Below are 18,931 nucleotides of genomic sequence, written 5' to 3'. Positions count from 1 at the left end.
TTTCTGATTAGGATTTGAAATATAGATTTTTCAACACAAATTATTGAGTGATCTTGATGTATACATAATTATTCTCACTTTCATTAATGGATTCTGCAATAAGTCTTGTGTGATTGTGAAAAATTACAGAAGAAAAAAGAAACATACTAATAATTTGCATTGGATAATTTATCAGATCTTAGATTCGTTGGTTCTTGTGGTTGGCATTGATAAGCAAAGATTTATGGTTTTTGATGAAACAGGAGTATATTTACGAGACCCGCAGCAAACTTTAATCTCACATGTGCTGAACTGGGGTAGGTGATAATAGCATAAAATCTTTTATTCAACTTGTCATTGCCAAGAACTAGCATAGAAACCTCATAATTTTTGCAAAACCCTACTTTCGAATCACTACCCAGCCTGAAAAGTAGATTGACCCCAATTTGATTGAGCACTTGATAAAGTGAAGGGCAGATTTTTGCCTGATATGGGTCTTAAAGACGGCCACTAACATGAGATTTGATTGATACACTCTCTAAAAGAACAACTCGGGTACGATTCATACTTCTGGGTACGGAAAAACTCCATGTTTTTTCACATCAAGCCTAGCCCAATTGACTAGAATGAATACTGATTAGCTATGCTGTGGTGACTGCAGAACATTTTCAAGTCTTGCCCATAATGAACGTCAAAAAATTGTCGCTGACGAACCTGGGAAATCAATCAAAATATGAGAAGTCTCTTTCTCAGGATAATGCAATATTCAGGACATCAATGCCTGTCCTCACAACTGAGCCCATGAATTTTATTCTTTTCTTAGCATTCTATACATTAATTATCCCTAAGATTAGTGTCTAAATCTTATGGTACCATAAGTTAACTTTCCTTCTCTTTTTTTTCTATCTTTTCTGATGAACACAATAATATTCGTGTCTAAATCTTATGGTACCATAAGTTAACTTTCCTTCTCCTTTTATTCTATCTTTTCTGATGAACACAATGTCTAAATCTTATGGTACCATAAGTTAACTTTCCTTCTCCTTTTATTCTATCTTTTCTGATGAACACAATGTCTAAATCTTATGGTACCATAAGTTAACTTTCCTTCTCCTTTTATTCTATCTTTTCTGATGAACACAATAGTATTCGTGTCTAAATCTTATGGTACCATAAGTTAACTTTCCTTCTCCTTTTATTCTATCTTTTCTGATGAACACAATCTCATGACAAGCCTCCACAATTCACCAAACACTTCACTTTCACACTTCATAACTGGGAAATCATCAATGTACAAGTTCAGGCCCGAGCTCAATGTTTTGATCTTCGACTCCCAATATTGTTGCTATTTTGATAGTTGCTTTTCATTGAAGGGATTCTTTTCATTAGGTAGATCATTAATCCTGAAACATTGTCTCATGCTATATGAATTTTCTTGGTTACAAAGGAGAATTTAACCTGTGCCATCTTTCTTCAGGAGACAGAGCATTGTCTGTATTAGCATTATTGTAGACGAGGGAATAAGTAAGATATTCCTTAATCATAGCAAGAAATCTTCTGTATTAGTTGCAAGAATTCAGGGTACACGAGGTGTTTTCCTCTTAAAATTTACTAATACACTGAAGGAGATCAGCAGAACATTGCAGCTATTTACTGTGTCATTTTTTATTCTAGGTCTCTCAAGTTTTTCATTCTTTCCGTTTTAGTTATTGAATTTTATTGTTCCCCAAAAGTTATGTTTGTATGATTTTATATTTTGAGATTTGTTTCTGTTTGCACGCTCCTGCCATGCAAGATGTCAGAGAATATTCTAACCTTGAAAGAAAAATTGGTTTTATAAAATAGAATTTTAGGTTATTGTAAAAAAATATGAATGAACAATGACCAAAATTAACATAAACAAACAGCAGAGCCTTTATTTAATAGCATTGTTCAAAAATAGAAAACAAACTTCAATTTGGTCCCTCAATTTTTAATTTTTCATATTGATCCCTATTCTTTTAGTTTTTTATGTTTTGATTCTTAACTTTATTTTTATCAAGTTTTAGTTTTGTATGTTGAGAGATAAGAAAGAAAGTTATAAAAAAAATAAAAAGAGAGAAGGGATCTATCTAATTACATTCTAGCTATATAAAAAAAAAAAGGAACTTATCAATGAATATCAGTAGAAATAGATTTAGATTGAAGCTCGCAAATGTTTTTATTAGGTTGGGGTTTTTTTTATTTTTTGAGTGATTAAAAGGTATTTTTAGGTTGAAATTTAGCTTATTAAAGTTTTTGAATTGTTTTTAAATAGAAATAGGTTGAAAATAGATTTTTTTGATCCAAAAAACCAAACCCTATTTTTTTAGTAACCAAAAGGGCCAAAAATTGTACTAGGAGAAAACATGTAATTTGTGCATGCATGCTACCATTTTTTAAAAAAACATAAAACTAGGCATGCACAAGCTTTTCCTTCTAGGTTAAGCAAGTAGGTTTGAATATATTTTTTTTAGTTTTGTATTTAATTTAATTTTTAATAAATATTCTCTTCTTATTTTTAAAAAAATTATTTAGTTGATCTATTATTTAAATAGTAATAATTTTTTGGAAGGTTTCTATAATCTTATAATAACTACATGAGATTATTGTAATTTAACTTTAAATTTTTTCTTGATAAGATTTAAGATAGAACAATTGCATTTGTATTATATATATATATATAAAATCACATGTACTTAGCAACTATAACAAATCTCTAGAATAAATAAATAAATAATGAATAAAATAAAAAGAACCACCGAGATAAAATACTTGAATTTCCTTCTATCATTTACTTCTTACTAAAACAATTAACTTCTCACTTTAATATTTAATTAGCATTCACGATTTTTTTATTCATCTATTAAATATTTTTTAATTCTTTATATTAAATGCATACATCATCTTTCCATTTGTCAGTTAAGAAATTTTATAATATTAGGAAATGTATCTATAATACCAAAGCTTTCTTTCTTTTTTCATTCAAAATTAACTTCTACTCTATCTAGTCTCTTCAAAGTTCCAAGGACTCCCCTAATGACCTTGCTCAAGGCAAAGTGCAAGTTCAAAACTGCAACCTGCGCGCGTAGAGACCGTTGCTCTACAAGCCAAGCTTGTAGAGCAACCAGTCTAGTACACACACACACTGCCGGGTGTAATTTACACCGACGGTACGAGAGATAGGAGTCACCTTTGCCGTGGCCTATACATGTGGTGGTTGGGCACTTCTTGCCTGAGTACGTATTGGTGATGGGATTTGCTCATGTTGCATCATTCTACGAGTTTAAAACAGCACTGGCGAATCTAATGAAGACCCAGCAACCATCATTGAAAATATAAAGCAAATTTCCAAAAGTAAGTAATCCCTACCACTAATGCAAATAAACTTGGAACAAAATGATAAATGTGAGACTAGAGCTGCATAATTCAATTGAGATATGATCCAATACAACAGTTTGCCAGCCGGCAAATTGCTTACATATGCCATTGCCACCTCCATATCTATGCTCCCCACCAGCAAAACAAAATCCTACATGCTAATACTAGAAACCTAAAGTAAAAAACACAAAAATCAATTAAGTTTCTTTTCTTTATCCCTTGATGTAGATTGTCTTGACAACATCCATTGCTTTGCGTTGGTATAAACAGTGAAGGCTAAGAAATGAGAGAAGCAGAAATTCATGATCATTGCTTCGAAAAGGAAAGGATACTTCTCAGGGGGGCGAACGGTTAAGTATAGAATATGAAGAACAAGGGAGCACAGGTATGAAATCACAATTGAGAATGTGATCATAGACCTAGAAAGATGCTTTTTAAAATGCTGTTTTCCACAAGGTGCAAGATAAAGAAGGATGGAAAGCATGTAAAGAGCCATATGAGGCACAGCCATTTTGTCACGACGCAGAAGAGGAAACATAGAGAGCAATGCAGAATGCATTAATAACATAGAGAGTACACCAGGCAATTCCATAGCCAACAAGGTTGCAGGCAGAAGCGGCAGCAGAATGGACTTCTCATGAACTGCAGATTTAATGATCAGTGATTCAAATACTTGCTACACATGAGATTATATAAAAATATATAATATTTGAGAAAGTTCTGCACACCTTGGAATGAAAATAAGTAGAACGCCAAAGAACTATTCAGCAACCCATAAAGAAAACCTTTGCTGCTGGGAGACCATATTTGTTGAATCATTGAAGGCAGAAATGTCAATATAGTAGCGACTAAGCTGAGAAACCTCAGAGAATTTGTTGTAAATAATCTCTTCCACTTAATTAAAACTGAGGTGCTGCACCAAAAGTTAGCCACGTAATCTTCATATATACCTCTCTCAAAAGGAGCAAGCCGTGAAAGAACCTGTAGCAAGCACCAAGTTGGGGTAAATATCGCTTGAGTATAACAAATCAACTTTAGAGAGGAATGAAGACCTTCAAGCATGTTGGTTCGTTCTAATAGTCTAATCAATGTTCTCATGTATACAAATACATAAATATATGCAGGCAACTACACTGAAAATTTAATCAAGCAGCCCAATCAATTTTAATTACCAATGAAATCATGCATGTAATTCCTTCACCACATGCGCTTGCCAACAAGAATGTAACAGGTTGCAAGATATTCTATAGAAAAGACAAAGAAGTCATTCTTTATATTTGCCACCATGCACAGAAGGAAAAAAATATAAAGATCTAGAAATTGTGCCACAGCCTGTGCTTTGCCTAAAATGCATCTTACAAAATTTATATATATATAATACCACAACAGAAAACTAAAACTGGAACATCCTGCCAATCAAAGAGCTAGTCAAGTATCAGTTTGTCTGGACAGTCAAATAGCAAGAGCAAAGATCAATTGAAGAAGTGCCATTAAGGAGCACAGCTTCAGCGACCATGTGCTTAACACTAAAATACAAACTGCAACAAGAGGCGGCCATGTGTTCAACATATGGATATAGCATGTTATGCACAAACTGCTAAGGTAAAGAAATGGAATGAATTACGTGTTAACAAATGCAAATAAAAACAAGTGTGAATTGCTCAGGTAAAGAAATGGAATGAATTACATGTGTTAAACAATGGAAATAAAAACAAGGACCAACTATGTTTTTCTAATATATTAGCACTTATTCATACCACAAAAAAGGCATCTCTTGAATGAAGGAAGGGCCACCAAACAATAGCAAATGTTCCTAAGACAGTCAAGCCCAATTTTAAAACCTCTAGCGGGGGATCCTTACGCCTTAAGCAGCTACCAAACAGATGGCTGAAAAACGCTGGTGCATAATATGCACTCATCTGGAAGAAAACACAGAAAAAACATCACCTTAGAATTTATAATTAACATCAACCTTATAACAAGTCTTGATAAGTAAAAATAACAATAGGAGTTGTTATTTAATTTGTTCTGCAAGGATATATAAGGTATTCATTATTTGTACTTTCTTGTTTTTCATTGTGCAGAAATTGTATGTTTCTCTCCTCAATATGGCTTGTATGCACACAACAAGCAGAAAGTGCAATTCAGTGGAGGAAAACAATGGTTAATGGACTAGATCCACTATAAACATACAATACTGCTCTGTAAATATGCATGCATGGAAACTATAAGAATTTTCAAGGTCCCATCAGTCTCTACATCAAAACAGAGAAAAACAAACTATTTTTTCTGCTCCGTGTTTCTCACTTTTTTGCAGAAGTGTTACAAACTATTAGTAAATATTACTGGTATTTGAATATATTTTCATCTAGTTTATGGAAAAAGAATGTCATGTGGTTATTTCTCCATAAAACATGGACAGTCCATATCCCAGATTGAGAAGCATGAAAACTATAAATCTTTATAAACGTACAAAAAATTAGAAAGGGAAAGGAAACATATATGAAATGATAAGAGTCAACATGACTTTTGGTTCAATGAAAAGTTGGTGTGCATAATTGGAGAGATTGTCAGATAGACTCAGTCTACCAAATCATCCATAGACTAGGCCAACAGTGATGTGACAATGTTAAAAAATGGAACTTATGTGGTGACATTTGAATTCACTCGTGTGTGCTTAATCTATGAGTAAGTTCATAGACTAAGGCACCGTTTGGTAGTGCCGTGAACCGCACTACCAAACAGGCACAAGTCTACCTAACAGCTTTTCACATGATTAACAAAAGACTGATAATAATAGGGCTGGCACCACACTACCACACTGGCACTAAGTCTACCTAACAGCTTTTCACATGATTAATGAAAGACTGGTAATAATAGGGCTGGCACCAGAAGTCTGGCAATTTCTGTAACGAGATCCTCCAGTGTAATCAAGCAAGTTGCACATCATAAACAGCAGGAGTAGTTAGCAATCTACCTTTTAAGGTACAAAATGCAATAAACAGAAAGGCAGTCAGTGTCAATGATGACATGAACTCAAATATGAGATGTTCAAAATGGCATCGGGATGGTTGATCAGTCTATTATAAAAAATTGATATTGTATACTTATTTACTCTATATTCCCAACATGGGCAGTTCACACATTTACATATTCCAAAGCAAAATAAAGATTAAGGAAGTCCAGATAGACAACAGGAGTCAAAAGATATCCATTCATTGTCTTATGTCACTCTGCTTCTTGGCAATCCAGTAGTAAGGATATCTGAATCAGGTCTTTTATATATATTGATCAGAATATACAGACTCTGGCTAAAACCCCTCCAATCAAAGTTACAGAGCATCAATACATTATGAGTACAAAACTAGATGTGACTTCATTATAAAAATAACAAACCTTCAGACAACCAGCCACACCAACACCTTCTACAATTGTCCAATAGATATAACAATCAGCAACCCTCTCAATCATGTAATCACACTGTTTGGTAAGCAGCAACCACTATTCTCATAATTAGATAATAAATTTGTGTTCAAACTCTGAACCAGGAAATATGACTTCACTGAGCATCCACTCACTAGTCATTACACATTCCTAATCAGATTCCCCTATCGAACCTGGTCACACTTAAGCAGCCATGCTAGAGTAGTCATCATTGCTAGGTTATTATTCTTCCAGCCTTTAATCAATTTGGTCAGACAATGGCGATGCAAAATATTCACTCTGTATATGAAACATGATAAGGGAATTACTTCTCCAAAAAAGTGCAAGGTTCTTATAGCTATGGATGGAAAACTTGTGCAGTAAAATTTATGATATAGTTTCCAGCACTCCCTCAAAAGAGCTCCTTCAGCTAATTTCCTGCTAAAACCGTGTATGTTGCAGTCAGTTTATTCAACAAAGACACACGTACACTCTCCGAAGAACTCCTTTGAGCACATTTCTGGCTAAACACGTTATCACAGCTCTCAGCTCTCGTCCAGCCTAATTTGACTTGATAAGGTTAGCTGCCCTTTTTATTCTTTAAGGAAAATATGTGTATATACAAATTCCTAAGCTAACTAACAAATGTCACCATTTCCAATTAACTTAGTTGTTGAGCACACTTGAACATATGGTATAATGAACATGTATCACCTGTCCCCAAACTAGTCAAGCACTAACAGAAGGCCCTTTTAAATTAATAAACAAGTCATATAATGCTGAAAAAGGGACAAGCACCTGTTTATGGTTAAGAGAGAGACAGAACAGAACACAAGCTAAAAGATCTTTCTGCGAGAGCACAGCAGCAACAGCACCTAATGTAAGGCCCAAACTGATGCAATTATACTGAAAGTAAACCATATAAAATATAAGGACAATCACATACTTCACAATTCAACACAATCATAAACAAAAGACAAGCAAACGCAAATTGTTTTCAAACCTGAAAATGGCCATGATCAGTTAAGATCAAGCAAGGATTGATTAAAATAACAGCAATATGCCATGCTACATCACACTTATTTCCACCGGACCGGTTGCCCCCGTAATACACAAGAACAAAATACAGAACAGCAGGGAAAAATATCAATAAATCAGATGATAAAACTGTCCACCTCATTAGCAACTTCCTGCAAACAAAACACAAAACACTCAAAACCCAATACAAATAGAAACTCAACAAAATATAAAAAGAACACAAATTGACAAATGGGTTACGATTCTTACCCAAAATGTGTCTCATAACCACGAGAAGTAAACAACGAGACTGAATTTGGATCAAAATGCTTGAGAAAAAGACCATGAAAGTAACTCTGGTAAGCGGTTAATGGAGGGTAATCAAGACCCCAATAACTTAAATCATTGTTGGTAGTGTTAAAGTACCAATCTTTAATTGGTAAATTAGTTGTAATCTCCATCCAATGACGTTGAGCTTCAAAGTCACCAAATTTTGGTGGAGTGCCTGCACCTGAATATGAATGGAGAGAAACTGCAACTCTGAGGAGGAGACTGAAGATACTGATTAAAAGAAATAAACCCATTATTCCTTTTTGAAAAAACAAGCAGGAGATGTCATCAAGATCGTTGCTTTCAGTTTCTGACATGGGTTTTTTAACCTTCTTTCTCTGTTTCTTTTCCATTTTCTTAGGATGGAAATCAGGCGATGTGTTTGGGGGTTGCTAATGAGTTCTGGTGAGTGAAATTCTGGACTTTTCGACAATGGGTTTCAGTGGATCAGTAGTCATGATGGGTAAGGAGCAGAGGGGGTTGGACTTTGGAGGCTGGAGGAATTATGGCTGCTGATGCCTCCGGGTACGAGAAGTTGGAAACAAGAATATTTTTTTCCTTTTTCTGTTCAAGGCTGTTTGATATATATATATATATATATATATATAATTCAATAAACATAATTTAAATAATACGATAAACAAATATAATTTTAAAAGAACATTAACTTAAAGTAGTTTGATTTAAATAAAATACTAAAATATTATGAAAATAAAATATTTTAATACAAAAAAAACATAAATCTAACATCATCTTCATCATTAATATAGAAATAATGATCTTGATCTTGTGATGGTGTGTAAGGAAAGTCATCATCTGAACATTCTAATAATTGATTATTTCAAACTCATTCTCGTCATCAAAATATATCTATTCATTCTCTAAAGTTAAAGTAGACAAATACGCTTCAATAGTCTCTCAACCTATATCCTTTCTATCAAGAAGGTTAGGTTATTCACAAATTCATTCATTCAATACGTCAATGTTATTAAAGTTAATGGGATCTAAAGTATCTCTTATTTTGCTCAAATTCCTACAAAATATAAATATGAAAAAAAAACAACATGAATATAAACCATATATATTAGTAATAAATCTAGTTTTAAAAAATTAATATCCTTGTTAATGAAAATAGTAATAATCATTTTCAATATTATTATTAATATCATTGTTATTGAAAATAGTAATGAAAAAGAGGTTTTTATACCTGGGTGGTTTAATTAATCAAATTGAACCGAGTTCAATTTGATTCAATGACTTTTTAAGCCCGGAACGAAACATATGAAATGAAACCAGAATATTCTGCTCAAAATTTATCCGGAAAATCTAGAACAACCCAAGATTTGAAATGAGGTGAAAATTATTCAATTTTTTAAACTTGTATGAAATGTTTCGGTCATTTTGGACGAAACAGAACGGAATTAACAACCTTAGAAGCATGTAAGTAGGCCTTCAAACACAGGCTCGTGTGCCTGGGCTTGATTGTATTATTTTATTATTGTTTTTCTAAACGAGTGGACAACTTATTGTCGTCTCTATTTTTTAAAAAAATACACAAGCAACACGTTGTAGCCTAGTTTCCAACCATTATCGTGGTGGGCAAAAAGTTGGAAGAACGTTTCTTTTGGTCAAAATACCTAATTTTAAAATTATTTCAACCTAAAAATACCTCACTAACATCCTTAAAAACACCCATAAACCAACCAATCAACTTAAAACAATAAAAAATGGTAAAAAAACAAAAAAAAAATGGTCCGCATACCCGAAATCAAACCACTTTAGATTTATCTTTCTCAATCTAGATTTCTCTTTTTAAGAGATATTGAGGCACCAAAAAACCACCATTAAGCTTCTTTTATCTCATGGAACTCATGAATGTAAAAAAAAAATCCATTTTAGTGGTAAAAAATAGCTTGAATGATGATTTTTTTTTCTCATCATTAGAATCCAACGACCCCTCTCTCTTCGTTCTTTATTCAAGGACTGAAATATAATACAAATAAATTTTTATACTAAAATTGATTTTTTTAATTTAAAGGGATTTAAGTTATATAATTTGTGTTATTTTGAAAGATTGAGGAACTAAGTATATATTTTTTAAAAATTTATGACACGCCATTGATATTTGACATCCTTTTCATTCGGGTCCTTTTTTTTTTAATTTTATCATTGACCGACAAATCTAAAGCAATTGATTTTTAATTAGGATTTAATCATATAAAAGGTTAAAAATAAATTATTAAAAAAATGCATATGAGATCCACACTGTTCTGTTTTGTAAATGTGTAAACAATGATAACTGAGTGAAAAACACCCAACTTTTAATTTTATAGTTAATTAATAATACAAATAAAAATCAAAAGTTCCAACAATCAAATCAAATCAAAGTATTCCCTAAAAACATATTATTTCTATACGAATAATATAAAATATTAATTTTATCAAATTTATCAGATCTACACCTAACTCGGATTATCTTTACTTCTCTGCGCGCTTTGCTCACGTAGACAAACGCTTTCTTCTCCTTTTTCCTCTCACTCCTAACCACCCAATAAAAGCACAACACGTTGCACAAATTCCACATCTCTGCACGTGCCGTCAAATAATTGGGTGTCACACCGTTTCAGAAATAAACTGAGCCGTTACTCAATTCCTACCCCTGTTCGTCCAGCTAATATCAACAAACCCAAAACCCACTTCTTTAATTTCTCATCGACTCCTACTTTGCCTCTTCCTCTACTCTCTTTCTCTCTATCCGGCGGCCACCGGAGATCAGTGTTCACCCGCCGGAGAGGAATAATCGACTATTATTCGGATTCAAGATAATGAAGGTTTTTGTAAAGACTTTGAAGGGTACTAACTTCGAGATCGAAGTCAAACCTGAAGATACGGTAATTCATCTCCCTTTCGTCGCTTTAATTCTTCGATTTTCACGCTAATTATACTGATTGTAAACTATTAATTATTGTTTTAGGGTTTAATCTCAGTAATTAATTTCAATTTGGTGTATTTTTTTTCGATTTTTTTCTAGGTTATTCAGGCTTTTACGTTTTTTTTCTCTATTTTTTCAGCTGTTTAGTTTAGTTTTAGTAATTTTCCTTTCTTAATTTAATTTAGGTGGTTGAAGTGAAGAAAAACATAGAGAATGTACAGGGAGCGGATGTTTATCCGGCGGCGCAGCAGATGCTGATTTATCAAGGGAAAGTACTTAAAGACGATACAACATTGGATGAAAGTAAAGTTGCTGAAAATAGTTTTATTGTTGTTATGTTAAGCAAGGTGAGTTTTCTTGCTTTCGTTCCTAATTTTAGTGATAAAAGGAAGCTTTTTAAGTGGAAGGAAATGCTGCGAATTTTGAATATACATAACAGCATAAAGCCAACAATTAGTCCATGTTTTGAAAGTTCGGTTATGTTCAATAAATGCACTTAGAGAATTTTGATATTTATACACTAAAAATACTATTGCTTGTTTGTTTCATTCTCTATTTCCCATGTCAAGATGGTGAAAATTTTCCCGAACTGGCTCGATATGTGGCGGGGTTTGTCTGGTAGGGGTTTTTCGTTATTTCTCATTTTGCATAGAAACAAAAATAGTTAAGAGGGGTGCTGGCAGGGTTTGTTTTGTGACTTATGCATATTTTAGTCTATTGCTTATGAAGAAATATGGGAAGCTTAATAATATTATTAATATTTTGTTGCTATTCTTATAGTGCATTTGTTAATGCTGTATTGTTGTACCTCAAGGGTTGGGTTCATTAGCCCTTCGTTGAAAATAGCCAACGTTGTAATGCTGACATTCATTTACTCAGCTTTTTCTTATAAAGTAAGTTGCTGTGGCTTTGCTGCTTCTGTGCTGCAAATGTATTTTTCTGAACTTATTTAATGGCGTATATGAATTCCTTAGTGATGTTTGAAATTTTATAGCTCGTGAAATGGAATTTTAAGTATCAATGTGGTACAATAATAGTAGACAGCTGGACACGGGGCTGCCTAAGGCTGTCTTTCTATATATGAATATTTATACATGGTAAATTTCGTTAGCACAGTGATGAAAAATGATGGTAGATTTACCATTTTAAGTCCAATGTAGTTTATTTTAGTCATGCTGTCAGATTTGTAAAATCAATAACATTATTGCACTTTCATTTAGAGTGATGCCAGAAATTTTATAAATTATGCTTACTGATCCATGCATATGTCCAAACATGTGTAGAGTAAGGTATCATCAGGCGGACCCTCAACTGCAACAGCAGCACCACCACCAAATGTATTTTTCTAAACTTATCTAATGGTGTATATGAATTCCTTAGTGACGTTTGAAATTTTTATAGCTCGTGAAATGGAATTTTAAGTATCAATGTGATACAATAATAGTGGACAGCTGGACTGGGGGCTGCCTAAGGCTGTCTTTCTACATGTATATTTGTACATGGTAAATGTTGTTGTCATAGTGATGAAAAATGATGGTAGATTTGCCATTTTAAGTCCAATGTAGTGTATTTTAGTCACACTCTGATTTGTAAAATCAATAACATTATTACACTTTTATTTAGTGTGATGCCAGAAATTTTATAAATTATGCTTACTGATTTATGCATATGCCCAAACATGTGTAGAGTAAGGTATCATCAGGCGGACCCTCTACTGCAACAGCAGCACCACCAACCCTAGTAAGTGTAAAAATTTATTTGTTTGGTTGCAGAATCCAAAGGTGCATTCCTTTATTAACTTCTATGAAGAGATGCTTTGGCATGCATGATTTATTATGCTTAACACAGACACTCTCTGTGTTTTGATTTTTGCTGTATCAGTTTGTCTACAGTTTCAAAAGTAATTTCTTAATGCTGAAATTATAATGCCCCAATCTACTTCTTCCCCATTGAATGCTCTTTTATTGCTTTCACCTCGGATGATGGAATGCAAACACCAGAGGTCCCTTTTACCTCTGCAAAACTCTCCAGTCCTGCTGCTTAAAACATTCAGATCTAGTTCCATTGTGTCTGACATGATCCAAGTGAGCCACAATCCATGCTAATTCTGTAAAGCACACCCCAAGAATGCTGTCAGCACACTGTTCCCTATTATTGATTTTTATCAATCGTTTATGCCATGCCCCCAGCATCCCTCAAGCAATGGACACTCTAAAATCTAAATGTGACTTTGATCTTTCAAAGGCTCTCCAAGAAATGACACTCTACCAATATTTATAAATGCATTTTAATGTTATTGGTTTAACAAACACCTATTTATTAGATATCTTGATCAAGCAAGAGGATATCTTTTTGTAGCTAAAATAAAAGATCTTGAACTTTTTTGCATCCTTCTTTCCGCTTTTCATTATTTTCGCAACAAGCAGTAATAACAGATGCTCTGTTAGCAATATGATTGAATTTCTGTTGTTAAGTCACTTTCTGAGGTAAACTAATACAACTGCTTGCTCACAGGCCCAACCTACAAGTTCTTTGCCTTCCAATGTGACCCAACCATCATCAACATCTCAAGCTGCTGTCCCAGCTGCTGTCCCAGCTGCTGTCCCAGCTGCAGCATTGTGGGTGTTGAATTTACAGCCTATTTCTACTATCTTCTGTGTTTTGTTCAAATGTCAGAATATGTTTGCATTTTCTGCCATTACTTGGGTTTGTATTTTCTGGTCTTTTCTGTTCTGAAGTTGTGAATCTTGCAGGCCTCAGTCCGCTGCTGAATCCAGTCCTTCTGTAGTTATTTCAGCTCTGTGAGTATTTTCTTGTACTAGTTTTAACCAATCTTCTTTATTATCACTGTTAAGGGGTTTGATACCATGATCACATGTGTTTTGGTCTATATAAGTTTCATGATCTACAGCCTTCATAATTCAATTAACTGGATTATCTTTATCAACTCATCTTTAGCATGGATTTGATGGTTTCCTTTTTTCATTTCCTAGCTTTTATGTCACAAGTCATGCACATGATGTTTTTTTGTATGTGATTTTTTTTGGTAATAGAAAGGGTTAGTAATAAAAAAAGGATCTGTAAAAGAATGTTTCCACTTCTTGTTTGTTTACTATTCAACCTTTTCCTTTGTATTATGCAGTTTTTTTTATACATATATGTATTTAACACATTTTTTTTAATAAAAATGTAAAAAATGATTACAAAGTATGTATCTTTTATTTATTTTTCTCTGCATTGTTAACAATTTTACTGGTTTTTTTCTATTTTAGTAGGAATTTAATTTTTTTTGTCCACATCATGGATCACCATGGCTTGTAAAATCATTTAAAGTTCTCATGTTAGCTGAAATTTTAGAAAACAACAACCAATCTCATTTTTGCTCATGTTATTTTCTTTGGTTTTGCTATTAGTGTAACAGTCTATTTTGCATACAGATTTAAATATTTAATTTTAATGTTCAACGAACACCATAATATGTGATATTCAACCCTATGAATGGGAAAATTATTTGTAGCGTAAATGTCAACAGCAGAAAAATACATAGCCTAATCAACTTTCATTATTATTTGGCAGTAAATCTTCATTTAATCAAGAAATTTGTCAGTTAATTTTTTCTGTAAATAATAAATCTTAACTATGGAAGATTTCTCAATTAAGCAGTGAATTGAAATTTATCACAAGCTCCTGTGATTCGTTGAGTTCTTTTATGAAAAATTTAAAGTTATATAAAATTATAGAAGATAACCTATTTCAATTAGAATCACAAAGGAAACAGCTTTTTTTTTTAATTCTTGAACCTCATATCAGTGAAAACTCTCTCTTAATACGAGAATACTTATTCTGGACGGATGTAGATTTGTGAGGTTTCTTAATAACCAAATGATAAAATATACAAATCTGTGCTCTTAATAAGAAATATTAATCAAAATTATTGGTGGGTCATGCACCAGTTACTAGCCAATTATAATAAATCATTAAATTGGCCTTGAGGTAGTAAAATGATTCATAACAATTTGAACACTTGATGCATTCCCATTGTTATGTAATATTTTTCTTTTCTTGTCATTGAAGCACTTCAGAATCGGAGATTCCACTATTATATGTTTATATATTTGGATATTTTCTTGTTATTGTAGCAGTTCAGATGCAGACATGTATGGGCAAGCGGCTTCAAATCTTGTTGCAGGAAGTAACTTAGAAGCAACCATTCAACAGATTCTCGATATGGGTGGAGGAAGTTGGAACCGAGAGACTGTTGTTCGTGCTCTACGTGCTGCATTCAACAACCCCGAGCGAGCTGTTGAATATCTATACTCGGTAAGTCATTGAACAATTGTGGGTCCATAATTCTGTAACCTGGTGACTGGATCTAGTTTATTCTCAGTTGCTTTCATTTTTTCTTCTCTAATTGAAAACTAAAAAGTGTTGGTATATATTGTCTGATCTTTGATATTATTTGTTCATCTTGAGCTCTCCCTCCCCCATCTTCTCAATGTCTTTTCTTGGATAATACTGTTGAACATTAATAGCAATATGTTGCTTAATGTCAAGCCTTAATGGCAATATATTGGCCAGCCAAAGATCTAGACTTAGGCAATAATCCCCCTTCGCAAAAATGGAAACATTCATGAGAAGCCATCATTACATCTATGTGTATAAGGTTTATGTACTTGAAATAAATCATCAACATTTTGTTATGCTAATTAGTGATAATGAGATCAACACTTTTGTACTGATAAGAGCGTTAGCATTTCTTCTTCTTTTTGTGAGACTTTAGTTGGCTGCAAGTGTATTTTACTCCCACTTGTTTTGTTTTCTTTATTTACTAGTATGGTGGTAGTCAATTTAGTATTTGAATTGTAATATCAGGGTATTCCAGAGCAAGCTGAGGTTCCACCAGTTGCCCAAGGTCCAGCAAGTGGTGTCGCTGTAAATCCTCCAGCTCAGGCTCAGCAACCAGCTGCACCTCCTAGTGGTGGACCAAATGCAAATCCATTAGATCTCTTTCCACAGGTATGTATTTCTTTGATCTGTAGTTTCCAGGCCTCATTAGGGTGGTTCAATTGATGAATATCATTGTTATGGAACCAGGGCCTACCCAGTACGGGTTCTAATGCTGGTGCAGGCAACTTGGATTTCTTACGCAACAGCCAACAGGTATTTTAGATTTTTATTATTAGTGTAACATTCACCAATTTGCTTGAAGCTTTTATAGACCCCTCTCCTTAATTTCAGTTCCAAGCCTTGCGAGCTATGGTGCAAGCAAACCCTCAAATCCTACAGGTACTTTGTAGGATTCTGATTTATGTGTTTTTTTCTGCTTGTTGCCATACTTTAAGGTGCTAACCTACAGACGATCAATGACTTGTAATGTATTGCAGCCTATGCTTCAGGAGCTAGGGAAGCAAAATCCACACTTGATGCGGCTCATTCAAGAGCATCAGCCTGATTTCCTGCGCTTGATAAATGAACCTGTTGAAGGAGAGGGGTGAGATGAATCTGTTTTTAGAATGATATGCACAGAATTCCTTGCATGTGATACTAAATTGCTTATATTTATGGATAATCAGGAATGTGCTTGGCCAATTAGCTTCTGCGGTGCCACAAACAGTGACTGTCACCCCTGAGGAGCGTGAAGCAATAGACCGTGTAAGTTCATCACTTGACACTATTCTTTGACTATTGGTGCTTTGTTTCATTTTTCACTTAAAATTTGTAGCTGAATCACAGTTTTGAAGTTATCTTGGTCGCTTGCATTTTTCATACATGCCTTGAAAAGTATTGTTGGGACTGCATCTGCTAAATTTGATTGATATTTGTTTTCCTTTTTCCAGTGCTTCTTGCCTCCGTTAACCTTTGATTTGCACTGTAGGTGCTAGGTGGTCATGGCACATGCCACATGCATTGAAATCCTTGAATTGTCTATTGCATACATCGCTAAAAATTTACTTCCATGGTTATGTGATGTCGTTGAAATTGTGCATTTAATGAGATGATAATTTTCTGCTCTCGATGCTCAAGAGCGTGTACACATGCAGAAAAACAGAAGTCCTTATAAGTCTCCAATTTTCTATGATCTAAACTATCTTTTCCTCGGGTCTACATTGACAAAGTCAATTTGGCAGCTTGTAGCAATGGGCTTTGATCGAGCCTTAGTATTGGAGGTGTTCTTTGCATGCAACAAGAATGAAGAACTGGCAGCTAACTATCTATTAGACCACATGCATGAGTTCGATGAATGAAACAAGTATTTCTCATGTCTAGTTGTGCTCTATCCCAAACTGGTTTTACCTTGTGGAACCTCGTGAGCAGAGACTGTCAAAATGTTCATGTCCCCATTTTATCCATGGGCAAACATAGCACTTTCTGCTTTCATTGTTTTGAAAATTCAGTTATCATAATATCAGAAACACATAATTGTATAATTGTGTTTGAATATGGGAATTGTGCTTCGTTTTATCCATTCTCACCATTACAGTCGTGGATCTCTTATTCTAATACCACAGAAGCATCCATCTACTGGGCAACAAGGCTCGTAGGACATGTGTGGCATTCTGGTATGCTTGTCTTTGTAGCCTTTAATGGTGCTTTCAAATTTGCTGTGCAAGGTATGTTTCAGCATGTGCATATAAACTACTCCCTCGCAAAGCCAACACTGAAGACGACAGGCCTCGGTGCTCGATACAGGGCCTAAGGTTCCTCTCACACTCGCGAGGGATGGCATGATGTCTTGTTGGTTCAACTTTCATCCAACTATGGGTTATATTTGGATTTCTCTCCTGATAATTTAAATATAGGGTAAAAAGGTGGCTAGCTGTGCTAAATCAATGGTCAAGATGCAATGGGTGTTTAGAATGAGTGCTTGATAATGGTCTAGACTCTAGAATGAACATCATGATTAGATCAATGGTTTAGATTATTTCTGACATGACAGGAATCCACAATGATAGAACCTAATCTTGCTGGGATTTATAGCATTAATGTGACCCTTAGAGCTGGAATCTGCTAGCTCGTTGAGTTGACCACGGAAAACCCCGAGTGCCCATTTACTTTCCCTAACTAAAACACACGCAATCAAGTCGGCTTATACGAGTCCGAGCTTATTATGAGGGTGTTTGGTAGCGAGGTTGCATCTGCGTTTTTAACAAAACGCAAATGCAACCCGTTTGGTAAAGAAAAAAAGCAATTGACTATTCATGGGACCCACGGCATTTCAGCGTCCAAAACGCAGGAGAAAAAAAAGCAGACGAATGCTGCTTCTTGTGCATGCTGCTTCCTGCGCCCTTAATGCTAATTAATTAGCATGAACAGTGAACTGTTCATGCTAATTAATTAGCACACGAATAGTGTAGCATGGCTACACTGTTCACTGAACAGTGTAGTCATGCTACAGGTCAGACCGGTTCCGGTTCAGGCCGGACCGGTTCAGGCCGGACCGGTTCCGGTTCAAAGTTTAAAAATGCATTGAACCAGGTCCGACCCAGTAAAATAAAAAATAAAAATTATTTTTTATTTTTTAATTGTGTTTTATTCAAAAAAACTAGTGTTTAACATTATTCAATGACACTGCATAAATTACAGAGATCGCTTGATGAGGTAGCATTTATAGAATTTGATCGCAATTCCAATTTTATTCCTGATTATATTTTACCTGATGTTGTTGCGTGCTTAAAAAACAAAAAAAAATTGTAGTCCTTGTCGTATGTATTTCTTACGTGATGGAATTGTAGATAGTTTAATGGAACAATAAAAAATATTTTATATAAAGTATTATTTATTTTATGATGTAATAGCAATAGTTAAATCCACAATATTTAAATTAAAAACCATTAATATAAATATATATTT

General features: G+C 34.1%; 2 protein-coding genes across 4 annotated transcripts; one reads left to right on the top strand and one right to left on the bottom strand.

Moving 5' to 3' along the window:
- Positions 1-3,397: 3,397 nt before the first annotated feature.
- On the bottom strand, positions 3,398-8,706 carry LOC133670545 (probable dolichyl pyrophosphate Man9GlcNAc2 alpha-1,3-glucosyltransferase). Its single transcript, XM_062091058.1, has 6 exons — positions 8,089-8,706; positions 7,805-7,991; positions 7,600-7,707; positions 5,136-5,297; positions 4,107-4,359; positions 3,398-4,020 (listed from the first exon to the last, which is right to left on the bottom strand). Exons 1-6 carry the CDS (start codon positions 8,499-8,501, stop codon positions 3,572-3,574), a joined length of 1,572 nt encoding a protein of 523 aa, XP_061947042.1. The 5' UTR covers positions 8,502-8,706; the 3' UTR covers positions 3,398-3,571.
- Positions 8,707-10,821: 2,115 nt separating this feature from the next.
- On the top strand, positions 10,822-17,542 carry LOC133671359 (ubiquitin receptor RAD23c). Of its 3 annotated transcripts, none has more exons than XM_062092098.1 (13): positions 10,823-11,039; positions 11,266-11,427; positions 12,364-12,417; positions 12,767-12,820; positions 13,595-13,698; positions 13,834-13,881; positions 15,223-15,400; positions 15,953-16,096; positions 16,175-16,240; positions 16,319-16,366; positions 16,465-16,571; positions 16,654-16,732; positions 17,209-17,542. In XM_062092098.1, the coding sequence occupies exons 1-13, from the start codon at positions 10,974-10,976 to the stop codon at positions 17,323-17,325; spliced, it is 1,227 nt and encodes a 408-aa protein (XP_061948082.1). In that variant the 5' UTR covers positions 10,823-10,973; the 3' UTR covers positions 17,326-17,542. The 3 variants fall into 3 exon arrangements, with proteins under 3 accessions (XP_061948084.1, XP_061948082.1, XP_061948081.1); XM_062092097.1 differs by having other exon boundaries at positions 10,824-11,039; positions 15,220-15,400; XM_062092100.1 differs by lacking the exon at positions 12,364-12,417 and having other exon boundaries at positions 10,822-11,039; positions 15,220-15,400.
- The last annotated feature ends 1,389 nt before the right edge of the window (positions 17,543-18,931 follow it).

Source organism: Populus nigra, chromosome 13, assembly GCF_951802175.1.
Source record: "Populus nigra chromosome 13, ddPopNigr1.1, whole genome shotgun sequence".
Lineage (NCBI taxonomy): Eukaryota > Viridiplantae > Streptophyta > Magnoliopsida > Malpighiales > Salicaceae > Populus > Populus nigra.
This window is presented reverse-complemented; position numbering and strand designations above follow the sequence as displayed.